The sequence below is a fragment of the Armigeres subalbatus genome, chromosome 2, assembly GCF_024139115.2.
Source record: "Armigeres subalbatus isolate Guangzhou_Male chromosome 2, GZ_Asu_2, whole genome shotgun sequence".
In the NCBI taxonomy this organism is placed as follows: domain Eukaryota; kingdom Metazoa; phylum Arthropoda; class Insecta; order Diptera; family Culicidae; genus Armigeres; species Armigeres subalbatus.
Window position 1 is genome coordinate 223,563,679 of NC_085140.1, and position 22,050 is coordinate 223,585,728.

At 41.4% G+C, this 22,050-nt stretch overlaps 2 protein-coding genes across 2 annotated transcripts in view; one reads left to right on the forward strand and one right to left on the reverse strand.

The window, feature by feature from the left end:
• Positions 1-21,789, reverse strand: part of LOC134211764 (uncharacterized) — a 37,286-nt gene extending 15,497 nt beyond the window's left edge. The window contains exons 1-3 of the mRNA XM_062688983.1: positions 21,631-21,789; positions 21,487-21,569; positions 21,287-21,424 (exon numbers count right to left, since the gene is read on the reverse strand). Of these exons, the coding sequence (XP_062544967.1) occupies positions 21,287-21,424; positions 21,487-21,569; positions 21,631-21,706 (297 nt within the window). The 5' untranslated portion in view covers positions 21,707-21,789. The remainder of the gene's footprint in view (positions 1-21,286; positions 21,425-21,486; positions 21,570-21,630) is intronic.
• LOC134215944 (uncharacterized) lies at positions 986-1,748 on the forward strand. Its single transcript, XM_062695017.1, has 2 exons — positions 986-1,126; positions 1,188-1,748. The coding sequence occupies exons 1-2, from the start codon at positions 1,086-1,088 to the stop codon at positions 1,651-1,653; spliced, it is 507 nt and encodes a 168-aa protein (XP_062551001.1). The 5' UTR covers positions 986-1,085; the 3' UTR covers positions 1,654-1,748.
• Positions 21,790-22,050: the final 261 nt, after the last annotated feature.

Below are 22,050 nucleotides of genomic sequence, written 5' to 3' on the forward strand. Positions count from 1 at the left end.
CGCTAGCGCATACCGCACCATATCATATGAGGCGGTTTGCGTCATTGCTGGAATGATGCCGATAGACATACTTCTGGAGGAAGATGTTGAGTGCTTTAAAAAAAGGGACTCGGTGCAAGTGAGACGTGTCAAGAGAGCAGCCTTGTTATTGGACTCACAGATTAATTCCGGATGTATCGTGTTGGGTCAATAGAAATCATGGTCAGATCAACTTCCACCTTACACAGCTGTTGGACATGGCTGTTTCAAGAAGTTTTGGTTCGGGTTTACAGAACCTGCAGATTGCCCGGAATGTCCCAAGTAACACCGAAAACATAATTATTAACGAAGATCTAATAATAATGTTGAATAATGGTCGGGAAAATGAAATACAAAACATGTTATGTTCAAGGAAAGCTATTGAAAGGTTTTTGCAAAACATACAGCAATTTGATTAGAGAAGAAGTTTCATACTACATTCTCACAACTTGCTGATAACATGTCCGTTTCGACATTTGTTTGTTTTTTTACATTCTCACAACATAAAACATGTCTACAGGAAGATTTTACGAACAAGGTCATAACATGGTCACTTATTGACATTTGTTTTGTCAGAATATATATCCCAATGATAGCAGTTTAGCTAAAATATGCATTTTGAACGTAATTTCAACATCTTTTAAAATCAATGCAATGAACGTTCTTCGTCGACCTTATTGTTTATCAAGAACTCGCCATAATGTTTTTCTCTAGCAGATTCGAGAAATTATTTACATATCAATTGCAAAAAATATGCTCTGGCTTAATTAAATTTTTCTCCAATCGTTGGCGCATGAACTTAGGAGAAGTAAAATGAAAAGTTAGCCAATGAAACATGAGCCGCATATAATGTTTCGACCAGGGGACTGAAGACGTCAAAATATCGCCTACCTCACATCGATTCAACATGGCGTCGATTGTTGTTGATTTGATCTATTTTGTTTTTGTTTTTTTCAACAACAACAAATGGTAAAGTCACCCAGTTCCTACTTTGTTCCGGTGTTATATGGTGGAAAGTGGCCAATTCAATAATATTGCGGTGCTTAATAGCCTCTTGCTGCAACGACATGCATTTGCGCATTGAAGAGGGTGGTTCTTTTACCTACAGGTAAGAGTAGAATTATATTTTATGATATTTTCTATTCCTTATCGCAATTGTGTCTCAACAGAATTCCTACGAATCCCGAGAGAAACGTTTGCTGGATGGAAGTATTGTGTAGGATTGATTGCTTCTTCAGCGAGCATGCAAGAATTTGCTCTCGACACTTCAGGGATGACGATTTCCTGCTAGTGAAAGGTAAACGGAAACTGAAAAAAGATGCGATACCGAGTTTGTGTCTTAGTGAAGCTGATGAAAACAAGCTTGTAAATGCAATCACAGCTAAATGCACTGCAGTCCGCCGGTTGCCATTCCGGGATGTGAGAAACACATATTACGATACACGACGCGAATATGCCTCCGGAAATATCTGTACTCGGTCGGACTTCGGCTCTGACAATACTGTAGGAGTGATTCAAGCACGCTTGGAGCAAGACCTATTAGCAGGTGCCGGCGATGATCCAGTTATATTTCAACCGAATTTGGAAGCTGGGTTGAATCAAATGCCTCTTGCGAACGGGCGACGAATATTGTAATACCTAAAATGACCAGATTGAAGATCATGATTGTTTTTTTTATATGTATATATTTTTTATGCGAACAAAATCAATGAATAAATTATCGAATGATATTGCACAAGTCAAAAAACTGTACTTTTATTACCGTTCGGCTGGGGATCCCATATGCAACATCAGTCACTGTCTTTCGTTTCAAATAACAATAGTTAAAATGAACTCATTCCGTATTTTTACTGCTGGGTGGACCTTTCATTTCCTTTGCAAACATTTTAATCACTCAATTGTCAAACAGTTCATGTTTTGCGTTGAAATTTAGTACCCAACATGTCTTTACTATAACAAGTATTCCGCCAACACCGACTATTCCGTCAACACCGACTATCTTCCTCGATGATTTATTATCTCTATTGATGGAATCGATCATTATTTCATCTATACTAATGTTTACTGTACAAGAAATCAACATAATTGCATGTTTTTATCGAAATCACGGTAGATAATTCAATAATTATCGAAAATAGGCACTTACGTCAGAGAACTCGTTTACTCTATAATGCCATTTATTAGGGTGAACTATCCAAAAACTGGGTACCAAAAACGATGTGAGGTAGATGGGTTATCTATGTAGTTTGACAGCCGTTTCACCCTCCTGGTTTCGACCGAGACTTGGAAACAAATTTGATTTATTTATTCAGTATGTATATTTTTATTAATATCATTATAATGGTATACATCATTTCATGCATGCTTGTTTTCATTCGCTTTTTGTATAAAATTTATTTCTTTGGACGTGTTGGTCAACATTTTTGTTTTGGTATCCAACTTGACAGAACCATGTTGAGAGTCGGTCATTGAAAACATCATTAGTACTTAAGTTTAGTCTTGTGAATGTGCAATCAAAAACAAGGTTGCGACTGGAAGATGTTGAAAATATCGACAATTTTTACGCTGTTTGGGTCGTGTAAAAGTAATGAGAGCTGGTTTTTATACCAAAACGTAACAAACTATATGTTCGAAAAATGTATTTTTTACACTCATACAACAAACCGTGTTACTTGGGGTGTAGGTGAGGAGGACTCGGCGGAACATGTAAAGTTTGCATGCCCGCCATTCGGTATTGAGCGAAAAAAAAAACATGCTGCTTGTCAGTGACATGGATTTGACCTCGGACAACCTCATCGAGAGAATGTGCCGGGACGAGGATATTTGGAATGCGGTGAACACTGCAGCTCAACAGATTATGTTGAAGCTGCAGCGATGGTGGTGTTTTGAACAAAACCAGCAGCTGCAGTAAATACATGTGGTGCGGTGAACACCTTGTTTAACTCGGCAACCAACAACGGGCGGGCTGCGGTTACTTTAGTATGTGAATATAAAGGTAGTTGCGGACCATACGCGATTGTTGTTGCCGGGGTGCTCGTATCCTATCCCTATGTGAGTTACGTGAAACTGTTAGGTTACTGTCGTAGCTTGCGTTCGACAAGTTGTGAGGTTACCACCTATGAAGTTGTTTGTGCGTTAGCATAAATGTGAGAGTTCTCAATAGTCTCCCCCTGAAGTATTGCTTTATTGTTGTAATTGCTTTTCATGGCCCTCAGTACATTGGCGTAGCTTTTGCCCTCGACTTTGACAATATAATTGCCTCGCCTCTGTTCCTTCGGCAACGGTACATACGGGCCTTATCCTTCTTGGAAAGCGCTCCTTTCTCTCTCTCAACCTTTTTTGTTTGCGGCTTATCGGCATCAGTTGGCGTCTGCTTCTCGGCACAGCATCCACAGCATTCTGGCGTCTGCATCCCCGGGACTTACTGGATGTCAATACTTCGGAGGGGGGCTGTGCTAATGCACTTCACGTGTTCAGCCTCTAGCAAGCACAGCTAGTTCGCTACATTTTTCTCATTGAAGCATTTTTTATTCGGTTTGCGCGTCTCTTGATCTTTGACGCTCACTGTCTCTCTTCCTCATGCCATTCAGCGCCACTGCACCTTTGAGCTATTAAGCTCTCGACGTGCTCGCAGCCGTCGTGTGTGTGTATACAATATTATACATGTGTCCGCGTGTGTGTGTGTTATTTGACGTAAACTACGTCTACTGGGCTTGGCTACAGGGTGTAAAATGAAAATTTCAAAATTGAGGACCTTCACGAAATCATGTAAGATTTTGAATGGTAATAGCGCATTCATCTTTCGATGGATTTTTGAGTTTTATATATTCATCGACTTTCCGTCTCCACCAATTTGCCAGTGTTATTGAAACTTTTTATTATCAACATTAAGCTAGGGTATCGGACCATTTTGGCAGCACTTCCTATTCCCGTCCGTCACGTGAGTCTCATTTCGGCCGTCGTCCAGTGCGGTTGGCTTTTGGGCTCTGCCTTTTTGTGCGCTGTTTCGCACTAACTTGGCACAAAAAGTAGAACAATAGAGCCGGAGCAGTGATCGCGGTCAAAGCAAATGTATAGTGTAACCTATAGTAGTGCCTAAAAAGTGATATACATACACGCGCATGTTAGTGCCAGCATAGGATGATCGATTGTTAACAACGTTTAATTATCTTTACATTTTTATTGAACAAAAGATACACTGTGTGATGTCCTACGTTGTGTTGAGTACTGATGGGCTATAGTTACAACAAATACGGTAATACAGTGATGGTAGCATTTACACACTCAACTCATTTCACCGTATTCGGTAAATTTTACCGAAATCTCAACAGCAGAACTGTTCGGTAATTTATTTTACAGATTTTTTGTAATTTTTCCATTGCTCAACTGTCAAAATCACCGAAAATCAGTTAAATTTTTTACCGAACAGTTCTGCTGTTGTGATATCGGTAAAATTTTACCGAATTCGGCGATTTATTTTAAGTGTGTAGAGTTCAGCACCGGCGACCACACTGATTGTGTTTGCACAAACATACTCCCCGCTTTGAAGCAGTTGCTTCAACATTGCAGAATTAAGTGAATGGACAAACTTTGCAGCCATGTGTTGATTCCAAGTCGGCGTACTTCTCTATCGTGGATGATAAAACACAAAATGCAGACGAGAACAATGCAGGCATGTTTGTCCCGGGCTGATTTCCTTCAACTGTTGGTTATTGCTTTGATGTTAGTTCAGCTTACTTTTCGATGATCAAGTGTCTCTTCATTATTAATCCATCGAAGAATTGTCGCATGCCTCCATCACAATCAGCTAGAAAAGACCATTTAGAGATGAACATCCTGCCTGCCAAATCATATACAGAGCCCCACGCTGCAGTATCAGTGATGAGCTTGACACGGTGTATAAGATGCTCTGCCGGATAGCTACCGTTAAGGCCACACTATCGCAGCTGGTAGTTCAAAAGATCTTATTCTTGCCGATGTTGATGATTATCCTGGCCACGGCACCATATGATCAATCAGGTGGTAGGAAATGGTTCGGTTTCTCCGCACGACAATAACTTAAAAATCACAAACGTTTCACATATTTATTTAATTACGGAAGACCACGACTAGACACGATCAACTTATCCTACGTTGTGTGATGTAAAAACTACCGTATAAAAGATGGGCACTGCATTAGCTGTGCTGTAGACAGAAGAGCTCTGCACCGGCAATGACCATCATGTTTTGATCGAACATACTCCCCGCCTTGAAGTGAAGACTTCAATTTTTTTTTTTTTAAATTTATTTATTGGAAGCAGGGAAAAGCCCGCTTGAGTTGAACAGTTAGAAATTCATTCAATTCATCTCACTCAAGCGGGCGCAAAACCTCCTCATCTTTTCTATGCATCAACAGATTACAATATCCAAATGATACAATTCGGCTTAAAACTACATCCAACAATAAACTTAAATCTAGGCCTAGCTACTACTGATTGTCGTTTAGAAGGTGAGAAAAGTTCGTACGGAGAGTGTTACGAGATAAATGGAAATCGAATCCAATGGAGCAGTTATTGAATATACGGCACATGCTAGTAAATGGCTCGTTGTGACCATAATTAGTTCGTGCACCATGAAGAAAGAGGAGAGAACGAGAGCGAAGATTCCTATGGCTAACATTGATGTTTAGCATGGAAAGCAGTGGGGGACAGTCGATTCTCGATTGCAAGAGGTCTGCAATGAAAATCGCCCGAGAAGTATTGCGACGGACTGTTAAGAGCTCTAAATCTATAGGCTTGCAACGGTCTTCATAGCTGGGTAAATTTGAAGGATCTCTCCATGGAAGGCGGCGTAAAGCGAAGCGTATAAATTTGCGTTGAACGGATTCTATTCTAGCAATATTGCTCTGGTAATATGGAGCCCACACTGCGGAACAATATTCTAAAATCGATCTGACTAAAGAACAATAGAGTGCTTTGAGGCAGTGGACATCATCGAAATGCTTTGCAATTCGGAATATAAAGCCAAGGGTGCGAGAGGCTTTAGAAGTTACGTACGCAATATGCTCTCTAAATGTTAGCTTAGAATCTAACATCACCCCGAGGTCTCTGACAGAAGATTCTCGCCGGAGACTAGTGGAACCGATTTTGTAGTCGTAGCTAATCACAGAATGTTTGCGGGAGAATGACATCAAAGAACATTTGTCAGCATTGAGTACCATCTGATTTAAATCACACCAGTTTGAAAACAAGTTCAGTTGTGATTGTAGGAACGACGCATCATCGAGATTTTTTATAATCCAGTACAGCTTGAAATCATCGGCAAATGAGAGCTTGAAAGACTTGAGCAACAAATTGATGTCGTTTAAACAAGTGGTCGTAAAAACAAGTGGCCCAAGATGGCTACCTTGAGGCACTCCTGAAGTCATCGGAAAATAGGATGAAATGCAATCTCCAATTTTGATTGCCATTTCTCGATTGCTCAGATATGACTGAAGCCAGTTCAGGAGAGGCCCGGAGAATCCGAGACGCTCGAATTTGGCTACGGCGATTTTATGATTGATTTTATCAAAGGCTGCTGTAAAGTCCGTATAAATCGAATCAACCTGTTGCACATAGAGCAGCAATACCCCTATAGTTCTTGACTTGCTTCTTATCACCTTTCTTGAAGACAGGAAAAATGTAGGATTTTTCCAGTGATCCGGAAAAGTTCCAGTACGCAGCAATAAGTTAAACAACATTGATAGAGGCAGACATAAACTGGAGGAACATTTTTTTTAAATGATTGATGGGATGCCATCCGGTCCCGGATTAGACGATGATTTTAAAGAGGAACAGCATTCGGCGACGTACTCGGCGGTGACAATAGGATGTTGGCCAACTGGAGGATATAACGGGACATTGGCAGCAGCTTGCTGAACTTCTGATTCGTTGAGAAGATGGTTCGAAAAAACTCCAGAGAATTGCTCCAAAAAAAGATCACAAATTCCTTCAGTAGATGTCTGTTCGATATGCCCATTAGTCATGACAGTTGGGAGACCGGATTCTTTCCGTTGTGAATCCACGAAGCCCCAAAATCCTTTAGGGTTAAGTCGTAGGTTTCTTTGAATTTTTCGTTGATACGAAGAGTAGAGCCTGTCGTTCACATATTTATAACGCCGATTTGTGGAGTGATATATGACCTTGTAATAGTGCGTTTTGAATTTTGTGTATTTCCTCAAGGCAGACCTTTTCCGGGTTTTCAGGCGTTTTAAATGATTATTGCTCCAAGGTGGATTCATAGGAAAAGATGATATACGTTTTGGTACAAACTGATCAATCGAGTAGAGTAATATGTTTGAGACCGTAATAACAGCAGAGTTGACATTCATGTTCATGGTGACATCCTGCCAGTTAATATTTTCTAGGAAAATATTCATACTAGTATAATCACCCTTTTTGAAGTTGTAGTAGATGCTTTCAACTGGTTCAGAGAAAATACAAGGCGTGACGCTACTCGCAGTTATGAGCAAAGGTGGATGATGTGAAGTTGACGTTACGAGAGGCGAAGGAGCTCCAATCAACGTGCAGCGAATATTGCCGTCCGAACTGCCGAAACAGAGATCAAGTAGTCTTCCATTTTCATTCATAATGTTATTCATTTGATGAATGCGTGCTAGGCAATAACTGTCTAAGAGAACCGAGCTTATTGAACTGATCGACGAGTGGGAAGCGTCGGGATAAAGATAGCCTGATTGACTTGGTATCCATTTAACATTAGGCAAATTAAAATCTCCTAGAATCAATATACTATCCTTGAGTTGCATCCGATCCAATATCGAAGAAAGTGAATTGACATGCTGATCAATGACATGTTGGTCTAGAATGCGGTCCGGTGGAATATACAAAACGCATATGAATAAAGTGTGGCTTTCAAAATTAACAGCAACCCAAACTTGTTCGACCGCTTCAGAATTCGGGATGGACAATTGACGAGCTTTATATTTCCTTCGAACGGCTAGTAGCACACCACCGCCAGTTTTTTTGTTACTATTTTTACAGTTGCGATCCAGCCGAAAAACATTGTAATCGGTACCAAAAATCTGGGTAGATATTTTGTCTTCACGTAGCCATGTCTCGGTGAAATACGAGAAATACGAGTATTGATGCCACCAACATTCTGATAATAAATCAATAGCTTGTGATCTATACCATTGTCGACATTATTCGCTTGATTTGGGGCATTGAATTGAGTAGAGCTGGACGACGATTGTCTGGAATTGGGTAGGCAAGTCTCGAATTCTGGTGCGGGAGAGGAGATGCGAGGGGTGACATTATTTGTTTCTGGCGTGTTGGCTGGGGAGCAGCTCGGCGTCGAGGGGATGATACATTGCGGCGCTCGGGTGCTAAAAAAGGGCGGTTATTTGACATGTCTCGTACGATGAAAGGCTTAATAGAAACACCTTCTGGCCAAAAATGCTCAGGTGTTATCGTTGATTCAACAATGGAAGGGACACCTACTTTAAATGATACGAATGTTAATGGTACATTCATATCCCGATTCATGCGGATTAATTTATGGCAATTAATCGAGAGAGGGTCGCATTTTGTTTTTGCCGATATAAACGAAACAATATTTTCTGGGACTTCATGTGATTGGAATCTAGTTAAATAGAACCATTTCAACGGTACTTCTGATGACGATGGAAAAGCGATTGATAGTGTAGGCAGGACAGTAGGCATAGGGAGTGTGTGGATTACATTACCTACAGTAGTGTTTTGTTTGCTACTATGAACAATACTAGCTTGTCGAGATTGAACTGCGCTATTCGAATTATCACATACCGAAATTATTCTTGGTGGGTTTAATGATGCAGGACGGGATGGTTGTATGACTGATATAGCGGCAGCGGCGGCGGGCGCGGGAGAGCTGCTACAAAGAGATGCAGCAGGAATAACTCGTTGAGCTTGATGCGTTCGATCCATCGTAGGGATGTACAAAATCGGCATATTCATTGATGGTGTGATTTGGCTTGGCAGTTGCATGGCAGGTAGTGCTGTGTATCGATTTGCTGGTTCCATGGATGGATAAACTTGAGTCGGGGTTTGCTTATTTATGGCAGTGATGGCAGGGGCGCAAAGGCTTGATTGATGACGGAGTTTTGGTCAATAAGCTGAGCGGGAGTTGTTGAAACTGGTAGCTGAGCGGATGAGGCTTGGTTGATCGTAGAAACAGCAATAGCAGCAGGAGGAGTTTCGTTGTTGATTGTGGCGGAATTCGAGGTGGCATTGGCAGAAGCAGCAGCAGCAGTGGAGGCGTTTTGGTGGGTGGTGGCAGCATTAGAAGTGAGGGTGCCAATTCTTTGTTGAGTGTGTTTCGCTGATGCAGCGATCGGCGGATTGCTGGGTTGTGCATTAAATTCGTCAGCGTCTGCAAAAAGAGGGACTATAATATCGGTGTAATCTGAGGTACCGACTGAAACATCAACTCTCATTTTCTTATCGGTCCTTGGGAACGATGATGTTGAGCTGGATGTGCGATCTCGCTTGTTGGTAGCAGGTTTTGGGTCATTAATGAACGAATTGAACACTTCAGTAAACTCGAACTGCATTCGATCTAGCTCGTCGTTGAAATTTCGTGAATCGCTTTGAGTTGGTCGTGCTGGAGGGTTATGACAACTGGGTCTTGGGCAGGATGATCCGATGGCGCGGCAGAGGGAACGGGTAACATCTATTTGTGCGCCGACGAGTTTCAAAATAGATGTTATACGCTGGAGAATGAGTGCGTACCCGGTGTCAAAACTATCAGAGCGTTTATCAGCTGTGATATCGCTATTACGGCATATGGAACAGAGCCATAGAGCTCCAGGGCATTCACGAATGGCCTTAAACTGGTTCCCGGTCAAATTTACGCATTTTAAATGAAATTGTTTATGGCATATCATGCATTCCGCTTTTCCACCGCGAGCAGAAGCATTGAAGCAAGGATTGCCGTCGCATTTCTTCATCGTATATCAGCCGGCGGTGAACGTAAACAAGCGAACGAATGACCTGTCACGCTATTTACCGGAACGAAGGATAAGCGGCGCTACGACGGTTTGGTGGGAAAGACGACTACGGTAGACGTGCGATAATAATGGAAAGAAAACAAAGCCGTTTTTGGAAATATAAACTTTCTTCCTCGCGAAAAGAGCACTAGCAAATTGAACTTTGCACCGAAAACGGATGCTTTAATCCTTCGAGAAGGCGAAAGACGATAGATTGTAAATAATAACGAAGTAAACGCGCGAAAAAGTATAAAACTTGTAGGAGCGAAAAATTAGTACGACTGCTATTTACTTAGACTTGTCCATATAAATTAGACTTGTCAAATAAAAGTTACTGATTATAACACGCGCTGTATCCTATTCGTTTTCGAACCATGTAAATCCCCCGATGAGTTGAACTTCGTAGATCACTTGCCGCACTGGGCCTCGATCGAAGACGAAATGACGAACATCATGGCAGGCATGTTGGCCGAAATTGAAGCACACTGGAAGCTACGGGAGGCAAGGTGCCCCGTCAGGGTCGCTTTGTACCCCAGAAAATCGCCGCTAGATGCACATATCACATTCACTTCCAGTCAATACAAATTGGCTCCAGAATAAGCGGTAATGATAGTTAGCGTTTAGTAGGCTCTGTGATGGTGGCATTTATACGGCACAGGCATTGTTTAATATCAAGTCATTGTTCACGACGTGCGCTTTGATTCGGGTGATGAAGGAGATGAATTTGTAGTATATAGACTAACGCAAAATGAACTCCCCCAAGAAATTATGACGTTTGAGCGGGTCGCATAATGAACGCAAAATGAACTTTTGTTCGAGAAGACGACCCGCTCAAATGTCAAAATCCATCGGGTGAGTGAATTTCATGAACTCCTGCACAGGTCTATTTTGTTCGGCAAACTCCTGGTAGCCTTGCCGTGCGGATCCTGGTCACGGCACCATTATGATCGCGCAAGTGGTTGGGATTGACATTCCTTCTCCGGATTAAAACGTTTAATTATGTTTACATTTTTATTGAACAAAAGATACACTGTGTGATGTCCTAAGTTGTGTTGAGTACTGATGGGCTATAGTTACAACAAATACGGTAATACAGTGATGGTAGCATTTAGAGCTCAGCACCGGCGACCACACTGATTGTGTTTGCACAAACACAGGCTTTTCCTTTTCCTTCCTTGGAGAAAGTTTTGAAAATAAGAAACCTAGTGTGTAATATCTTCTATCCAATTATTTCACTTAAAACAGCAATAAAAATATTCAAATAAAAGTATATAAATGATTTCATCATTGAATAATTATGCTACGAGATCATTTCATTTTTCAGCTTTCATTTAATGCTTTCATTACATGTTTTAAATATTAAATTATTATATCGAACGATTCAGCTTCAATCTAATAATTTAAAAAAATGGCATTTTTATGGTTCTTGTGAACAAAAAATACGCATTTGTAAGGTTTCAGTTAGAAACAGACCAAAAAATACTATGCACATTACAAACTAAAACGTTAAAAAGACAGCTTATCGCAACTTTTCGCAAAACAAAATAGTGATGAATAGTAAGCTATTGCCTTAAGCTTTGTAATGAGCGTAGAATTATTACGGCCACTCAACGGCGCCTATACTTTTGGAGCAGTTCAATCTAAAAATTGTGAGTATTTAAACTAATTTTGTATGCAAAGTTACATAAAATTGAGTTCTGTCACCTATATTTGACATAGACATACTATTTAAGATCCCGACAGTCTTGAAATAATATTGGGGTTTGCGATGTAATTGAAGCCGTACGATGCTGATCTAAACGCCTTATCAAACAGCGTTTTTATTCGAAAATCTACGTTTATGTTCAATTTAAAATGATGTAACAAAGTCAAAACTCAACAGAACTACTTCAAATTTTGAATTTGAATCACGTAAGTATTCTATAAAATGAGAAAAATATAATTTTGACGGAAACACGAATTTCGATTTTTGAGGTTTTGGCTGCTCTTGAACCATTGTGCAATGTGACAATGCGATAATCGCAATGTAAATGAACAAACATGTTCGGTTCATGAAAACTTAGAAAAATGATAAGCCATTTTATGATAAACTGCAAATCCGCAAACCGAAAAATGATAAGCCATTTTATGATAAAACTTCAAATCTGCAAACCGCGCCAGAATCAAAAGGATCCAATTTTGATTCAGGAAGCATGAATGCACACAAGATATTTTTATGATATGGGTGGGTGCAATCATGCGGGGCTTATTGTATAGGACAAAAGCTTCGGAACGCATACGTTCTTGAAACGGGCTATAGGAGTTACTATAGAGCTATCACCTTCTAGCTCCCGGATCTACGATTCTTGCAATTATACTAATGAATATTGTATCCATAATGTCACTGCCAGACAATGGGAGTTATACTGAAATAACCCACACACCCTGTTCCCGTCCGTGTTTACTACTCGGGCACATCACAACCGAATGACTTGGTTTTTAGCTGTTTTTAGTACATGGCTAGCATTTGTTGATTTCTAATTGTCGCGACCGGGTTTAACAAGCCGCGCTTCTTTTTCGTACTCGACAATTCGACTATCCCTTCTCCGTCAGCGAAGCCTCGACGCTCCAACTAACAGAGGGCAGTGCAACCAGTGATGACTCGATGTTCTGACTGCCAGCGGACAAAGGTACCCGGTTGTCCGTAGCCAGAGCAGAGATTCTTCTCAAGGTCCATGGCCGATGCGTATTGTCTCGCATCTGTTGTAAAATTGCAAACTCTTGGTACACGCACTCAGCAGTATATGATGCATAGATAATTCATCGTTTGGAACGACATCATTCCTCATGCATCATTTTTTCTGTATCATCTGACATTTCGAAATACAGGAGGAAAATGTGGAGTTAGTACAATACGCCGACGATTTCGGCATACTTGTAACAGCAAGGAATTTACAAGAGCTAAATGAAAAGGCGCAAAATACAGTAGACAAATTCATTGCAATAGCAGAGAAACTGAAGCTAAAGATCAACGGAGCTAAAACAAAAGCAATACTATTCCAGAACAGCAATAAAGAAATGGACATACAAATCAACAATGAAAAATTAGAGACAGTACGTACACACCCATACCTAGGAATCACTATGGATAGATACCTCAGTTTCGGTCCACACATACGAGAACTGGAGAAGAAAGTGGTGGATAGAACGAATATGTTTAAAGTCCTAACTGGTATTAAAAAGGGCACACCCATCAACTATGATCAAAATCCACAAAGCGCTAGTAAGGAGCACAATCGAATATGGGTGCATGATACATAACAATGCCAGCGCAACGAATCGGAAAAGAATAATTACCGCGAACAATATGGCTCTGAGGAAAGCGACAGGATGCACCAGGTCTACGCCATTAAACACCTTGGCTGCAATTTCAGGAGAAGAGCCAATTGAGCTGAGGCAAGCGTACGTCACATCGAAAGAAATAGCGAGATACTTCGAGAGGAACAACGTAGTAGCTGCACAACTCAAACAATTAATTCGACCAGAAGACGACGATATGAGCAAGTACTCATACCTAGAAAAAATATATTTCCAACATCAGAACATGTTCAACAACATAATTCCAATCACCAAAATACAGACTAAAAATGTCGAAATACATGCATACCTTGACGGAATGGTTGGCAGCAAAAGAACGCAAATCCAAGAAACCTTAAACAAATGGTTTTGTACTTGCTTAATGGACCCTACAAAGAAAAACAGAGAATCTACACGGACGCCTCCAAGATTGGAACGAGATGTGCTGTAGGCGTGTATGTGGAAGCACACAAGAAAAGACTGTACTTCAAACTAGAAGAAGAAACGAGTATCACGTCAGCGGAAATTTTGGCTATTCGGATAGCAATGGGATATATCGAAGAAAGGGAAATGAACAACGTCGTAGTACTCACCGATTCCAGAACTGCCTGCGAAATGCTAGAAGACGTCCAAGCACTCAGAGCCGGACCTGAGATACTAGCTGAAATACTATGCATCGCCGACCGTCGGAATACATCTCTACAATGGGTACCCAGTCACACTGACCTAAATGGGAACGAGATAGCAGACGAGCTGTCCAAACTAGGACTCACTTGCGACGATCCACCAGTTTACCGCAATAGGATTCTTCGTATCGATTCACAATTTCGACTGAAAAATATAAAACAGGAGAAAGCCGAAAACTGGTACCAACAATATTCAGCTGAAAAGAGGAAAAAATACTATGAGATACAACCATCTTTTGACCTAAACCATGGTTCACAAAAACAGACATGTCGGGACCAGACATACGGCTCACAAACAGATTAATGGCAGGACACGATTTCTCCAAATACTGGCTGGGAAAAATGAAATTAACAGAGAGCGAAAACTGCGATACTTGCCATGTTCCCGAAACCGCAGAGCACACAATTCTGCGATGTCCGGTATATGATACTATTAGAGCAAATTATAGTTTTGGAACAAAATTCACTAGCTTGACAGAGCTTTATAAAACTAAACAAAAAGAGCTTTACTCAGAAGTCATCAAATTCGTTCGACAAACTAATCTGAATCTATGACAAAAGTCACAAATGTCATAAATACAAAAACAGAACAAAAAAGTTAAAAAGTGCATTTTGCATAAAGTGCATTGCGTTATGAACGTTACGAATTGCATCTGGTCATATGGTCTTTGCTACCGGGCCAACAACAGAAGTTGACAGCTGACAACTTCGATCAAGAAAGAAGAAGAAGACATTTCGTCATTAGACTTTTATGTCACAAGAATTTCTTTTACCAATATCGATTATAAAGTTTTTTTTTTATTTCAAAACTAGCAGACCTGACGAACTTCGTTTCGCCTAAAATTGATTTATCCTCTGATTAGTTGTCGAGTTGGCACGGCACATGCTGGGTAAAGCGTACCATTGGTACTTCGCGTACCTGAAGGAATAAAATAGACCCCATTTTGCGGTCCTTAGTATCTTACCCAGCAACTCCCATCCCTACCTCCTCGTGACGCTGGCCGGGATACGAGCAACTTTAGGGAAGATCGGGTAACCAACCCCGGTGGGAACTATGGTCGTATGGTGACAGTGATGGGGGGATTTGCAAATCTGATCGAGCGTCTGTTCTCCATGTTAGGGGCGGCTGATCATCGTCCGAGTGCCAGCGAGGGACTCTAAACTTAACTGTGCACAGCATGTTGCATCGTGTCACCAACGAGAATACAACGCGATGTAGGTAGCGCAACCCTGGTAAGGAAACCTACCGAAGATTCTACAGTTTAAGAAAGGCAAAAGTAGAGCAAACGGATTGATTCAACGGCAACAGACCCGGCAGCAATCCAGGAAATACGGTGGACCAGAACTGGAGAACGTGAATTCCGGGCGGTGGATCCCATAGCGAACACTTTTTTCAAGTACCACATCTACTATAGCGGCGATGACAGAGCAGAACGAGGAGTTGGCTTCATGGCCAACACACGATGTAAAGATTGTCATCGGGGATGCAAATGCGCATGTAACTTTTGCTGCTGCTAGAGAGATGGCAATAAGCACGTAAGAATATCCGCAAACACACCTGGCGTGGAGACACTTGCTCACAGATAGACCACGTGCTGGTCGACGGACGACATTTCTCGGATGTTATAGACGTAAGGTCCTTCAGAGGTCCGAACATCGACTTGGATCACTATCTTGTAGTTGCAAAAAATTGGGCGCGACTTTCCAGCGTCATGAATTCACGAAACAACAGAACGATGCGTTTCAATATCCAACGCTTGTCAGTTGAAGGAGTTGCTGAATAGTACCACCAGAAGCTAGACGAGCGGATAGGAGATGCCACCGGATCTGGCGACGTCAACAGATTATGGGAAAATATTCACGAAGCTGTGACTACAACAGCGCAGGAAGTGTTATGCACTGCACAGCGACGTCAACGAAATGGTTGGTTTGATGAGGAGTGCCAGCGAGTGACGGACGTGAAAAATGTTGCTAGGAGTCGAATGCTAGTTGGTCGTACTCGTTCCGGTACAGTGTAGCAAGGGCAGAAGAGAAACGAATCCACCGCAGAAAAAAAGGCAACACGAAGAGAGTGTGATAGCTGGAGCGCAGGAGAACATGGATAGAAACGATATGCGGAGGTTTTACGCAACTGTGACGCGCGGCATAAGACTGTGCCAGTGTCCACCATGTGCAATGACCGAGAGGGGAATTTGCTGACAGATAAGACTATGGTGGCAGCCAGGTGGAAGGAGCACTTCGAAGATTTGTTGAACGGTGAAAATGAAGGTGTATTAAGGAGCAGGATGGACATAGTCGGCGACGGTCAAGCTGTAGAACCATCAACGCTGAACGAGTTATAGAAGGCTCTAAACGAGCTGAAAAACAGTACAGCTGCTGGGAGGTACGAGATCCCGGGCGAGACACGGAAGTGAGCAGCTGCATCAATCAATCCACCACATTATGCAAACAATATGGGAGGATGAAGAACTGCCTGCCGGCTGGTTGGATGACCTCATATGCCCAATTTATAAGAAAGGGCACAGACTAGAGTGTGCCAATTATAGAGGGATCACCCTTCAGAACTCGGCATACAAAATCCTGTCGCGTATCCTGTTTAACAGACTGAGACCGCTTGAGGAGTCCTTTGTCGGCGAATACCAGGCAGGTTTTCCTGAGGGCCGATCAACGACGGATCAGATGTTTAGCCTGCGAATGGTCCTTGATAAATTTCGGAAGTACAACTTGCAGACTCATCATCTGTTCATTGATTTCAAAGCAGCGTATGATTCAGTGAAGAGAAATGAGCTGTGACAGATAATGTTCCGAACATGGGTTTCCGGCGAAACTGATTAGACTGATACGTGCAACGCTGGATGGCTCGAAATCAAGTATTCGGATTGCAGATGAAGTGTCAACCTCGTGACCTTAGACGGATTGAAGCAAGGAGATGCACTTTCGAATTTATTGTTCAACATTGCACTCGAAGGCGCTATTAGGAGATCTGGCGTGTAGAGGAACGGCACTATCATCACACGGTCGCATATACTCCTGGGCTTTGCGGACGACATCGACCTTATTGGAATCGATCGCAGAATCATCTTAAGAACCTGCCCCGGCCCCAAAAACCTCTGCATACAAATTTTTCACGCCGATCGGTTAAGTAGTTCCGGAGTATATAAGGTTCAGACAGACAAATTCTTTTTTATGTATATAGAAGATAAGATAAGATAAATAAGATAAGATAGTATTTCTCCATATTTAATAACCATTCTCCATTATATCCACCTATATGTAACTACACTAGTGATGTACAAAAATCAAGATATATAGTTGGAACGCTTTCGATGAATAAACTCTGTTTGCAAACTGCCAGCGCTACATTTCCAACGACCATCATGGATTCTTCCCTAAACGATCGGTTTCAACGAATCTAGTTCATTTCCTGTCGGTGTGCCTACGTAGTATAGACTCTGGTGCTCAAGTCGACGCTGTGTAGACGGATATCAGCAGCCTTTGATCGTGTCGATCATGGAATACTACTTGCCAGATTAGAGAAATTGGGCATGTCTACCTACATGTCGGTGTGCCTACGTAGTATAGACTCTGGTGCTCAAGTCGACGCTGTGTAGACGAATATCAGCAGCCTTTGATCGTGTCGATCATGGAATATTACTTGCCAGATTGGAGAAATTGGGCATGTCTACCGATTTCATTATGTGGTTTAGGTCATACCTTTCCAATCGCACGCTTCGTGTAGTGCGAAGTGAGGAAGAAGTTGGAAGAAAAAAAAAGAAAAAAGGGGGATAAATAAGAAGGAAGATGCAAGAAGGAATAAGGAAAAAGGAGGAAGAAGTAAGAAGGAACAAGGAGGAAGAAGTAAGAAGGAAGAAGAAAGAAGCAAGTAGGAATATGGAAGAAGGAAGAGGGAAAATGGAAGACGGAAGAAAGAAGAAGGAAGAAGAAAGAAGATAGAAGATAGAAGGAAGAGGGAAGAAGAAAAAGGAAGAAAGAAGAAGGAAGAAGGGAGAAGCAAGAAGGATGAGGGAAGGAGGAAGAAGGAAGAAGAAAGAAGGAAGGAGGAAGAATGAAGTAAGAAGAAGGAAGAAAGAAGAAGGGAGAAGGAAAAAAGAATGAAAAAGGAAGAAGGCTGAGTTGCTCCTTCACTCCTTCACAGAAAGATGAAAGAAGAAGGAAGAAAGAAAAAGGAAGGAGGAAGGAATAAAGAAGAAGGAAAAAGGAAGAAGCAAGAAGGTGAAAGGAATAAGACTAAGGGAAGGAGTAAGAAAGAAGAAGGAAGAAAGAAGAAAAAAGAAGGAAGAAATAAGAAGGAAGGAGGAATCAAGAATAAGGAAGAAGGAAGAAGGTAGAAGGGAGAAAAAGCGAAGAAGGAAAAATTAAAAGGAAAGAAGTAGGAAGAAAGAAGGAATAATTGAGAAGGAAGAAGAAAAAAAGAAGAAACAAGAGGAAAGAAAGAAGGAACAAGAAAGAAAGTAAAGAAAGAAGGGAGAAAGGAGAAAAAAGAAAGAAAAAAGAAGTAGAAAGAAGAAGGACGGGGAAAAGAAGAAAAAAGAAAGAAGCAAGAGGGAGAAGGAAGAAGAAATAAGGAAGAGGTAGAAGGAAGGGGTAGAAGGAAGAACAAAGAAAGAATAACAATGAAGGAAGAAGAATGCAAAAAGAAGAAGGAAGAAGGGAGAAGAAATAAGTAACAAAGAAGAAGGAAGAGCGAAATATAAAAAAGGAAAGAAGGAAAAAGAAGACAGATAGAAGAAGGAAGATGCAAGAAGGGAGAAGGAAGAAGGGGTACGGTGAAGAAACAACTTCTCATTTTTTACTTACCAGGGTTTGCAGAAATCGCTCTCAATAGATAACGAACAGCGATAAAAGAGAGGCAAAAACTGTTCCGAATCATAACAAGCCATGATAACAAATTTATCAAACTTGTATACAAGTGCGAAAAAACAGAATAGGATAGGCAGCCCCCACAGAAAAATGGGGATTCTCGCTTTGTTTTCGCTCCTTTCGTGTTGATTACTGCACAGCTGTGTAGAACGAGTTGAAGTGCATCATCAGACTGGCTCCCCGCATTTGGAGGTTTCTAAAAAAATCTATCATTGGGTATAGCCTCCCGAATCAGTTCTCTATCATGACAGCTTGCAAAAAAAGTCTCTCGCGGTATGCTACATATCGTATATGTATAAATAGATGATAAGTGAGAGACTTGCTCTTTCTCTTTAGGATTCAATCCCTGCTAATGTCCGTTCGACCTAATGACCATTCGGCCTAATGACCTTCGTGACCGTTTTTGACTACACCATCGAAGGACAGCCCCTACAAAGGGTAAGCCATGTACAAAATTTGGGCGTTAAGCTTGCAAGTGGGCTCACATTCCAAGCTCATCATTGTGATGTTATTTCTAAGGCCAATACGCAACTTGGGTTCATCTTCAAAATATCTGCAGAGTTTCGAGATTTACATCGCTTGCGGTCCCTGTACTGCTCGCTAGTACGATCCATTCTGGAGTCAAGTGTTGTAGCCTGGTGTCCTTTTCACGCTAATTGGATTACCAGAATTGAAGCAATACAGTGCAGTCGGGTCTGAGTAAATTAATGTCCAAGTCGGGTGGTTTAATCTCGGAATATAGGCAATTAACTTTGATTGAACTGACCCTGAGTTGCGTGCTCTTGTCTACGCAATGCGGTCGATTCTGAGCCGACCGACTGGCAAATAGCTCACAGAACCTCACTTGATCAGTACAGTTGCTGATGAAGAATGTGTCACAGAGAACAGACATGGAGGCTCGAACAAAATTTCTTGCAAAACATGTGTAAACAAACAAACCGAACCGCAACGCCAACGACGTCGACATTGCAACTCACAATCTCATTTTGACAACACGATGGCGCTGCTATACTCTTGCATGCATAACGACACTAGCGCACAGTGGCATTTCTTGATGACGCTAGCGCTGATTATGCACGGGATAACGGCGACATTCCAAAGTTATTTCAAAATGAACAGTAAAAAAAATTATCACAACATAGCGAGTGCAGCTTCAACGTCTGTTCTCTGTGAATGTGTGTAGCGCTAGACATTCTAAATACTCACGCTCCTCTAATGTGCACGTGTGTCGTGTACTATACACATGTGGAAGTGTTGGCTTGACAAATGGATTGCGAGTGATTTAACTACGCGTCCAATTTGGGAATCTCGAGCTCATTCAGTTGCCGCTAGGTTGCGAAGGCCGACGGAGGTCCTTCGTAGCTTAGTTGGTTAAAGCACCAGTCTAGTGTACTGAGGGTCGTGGGTTCGAGTCCCATCGAAGTGGTTACCTCCAATACATTTTTCAAATCAATATCTTCCACATAATGACATATTCACATATGAGTTTTCAGAACATTGTAAATTAATGCCCTAGTCGGGTGGTTTAATCCCCAGAATATAGGCAATTAACGACGTTTACAATTATAGAAGGAAAGGATTCCTCACTTAATACTACATTTCAAAAAGGGAGTTGATCAAAGAAATTCAACCAATATGCCGCAAGTTGATCGTGTTTAATTTTTTTTTCATTCAAGTGAATCAATGGATAAATCAATAAGGGGCCGTACACTAATTACGTAAGCATTTTTTCTGGGTGTTTCGACCCCCCTCCCCCCATGTCAGATTTTTTTCCCATACAAATCATTTTTTTTTTATTTATATGGAACGTAAGAAAAATGGCAGACCCCCCTCCCCCCATAAGTGCTTAGGTAATTAGTGTACGACCCCTAAGCAAAATCTGCCGCTATGAAACGAACAGATCGAGTAGAGATCTTCAGTCAAAACACACGAATAGAAATATGCGTATTCAGTGCCGCCGTCGGTTTGATGCGGTGGGTGGGTGTTCAGATGTTCAAAGCGCGTTTAAGTCGAGTGACTTAAGCTATCAGTACGCTATTGTCACAATGAAAAATATTTCGTAAGTCATCCTGATGTCCATGTCGATTTTTAATAATTCTGATAGAGGTCCGTATAAACTTGACAAATGTTTGCCATTATCGCAAATTGTGGAGTATGAGCTTTGGGGCCGTACACTTATTATTACGTAAGCATTTGTTCTGGGTTTTTCACCCCTCCCCCCTGTAAGTACATAGGAACATAAGAAAATGCCAAACCCCCCTCTCCCCACAAGTGCTACGTAATTAGTGTACGACCCCTTTACTCAATTCACTTGCCCTGTCAAAAGCTAACATAACTTTATGTCTACTTAACATCAACTCACCTGAATCCCACAAGGTATATGCTTAACAGTTTCTCTAATTATACTTGCAATTTTAGTCATGCAAGCCACAGTTTCGGGTCCAAAACATTGCCGTTGCACATAAGGAACATCATTCATATTTTCGATAATAACAGCATCCTGTAGATAACATAATTCTTCATTGTCATTAAAAGGATTGTAACTTACGTCGACATATTTACTATTGAATTATTTGTGTAGATTTTAGCTTCCTCGATTGCCTTTGTGATTATTGCATCGAAATTTCCTCTATAGAAAGGTGTTCCTAAATACACACATTTGACGATTACAATTTGAATCTATGCTCATTGCTTATTGTAAATTACCTGGAAGGGCATCTAAATGAATCATTCCAATAATTGGAAATTTATTATTAAATAGTTGTTTGAACCACAATCCCATAGTTTTGATTAGAGGCCTTAATAAGAGGAACGCGGATTGGTATGTGCCGCCAATTGAACCGTCAACAAATTGCAGCTAATAGTCCTTTTCATGTGACACGGCCGATACTGCACTTGTTTACAACCGCTGAACAGGCCTGCAAACCCGAAGCTGTCATTTTCATAGAAGAACTGTCAGTTGACGATAAAATCAGCTGATTTTAAATGTCTCGTAAAAAGGCCTATCGAGCAAAAGACCTGTCAAGCAGCCAAAACTGCGCCACAAATACTGAAAACCGAGCCGGTGATAAGCGCGGTGTCATCATCATCAATAGACATAGCCGGTTGTCATCATTGAAACGCAGT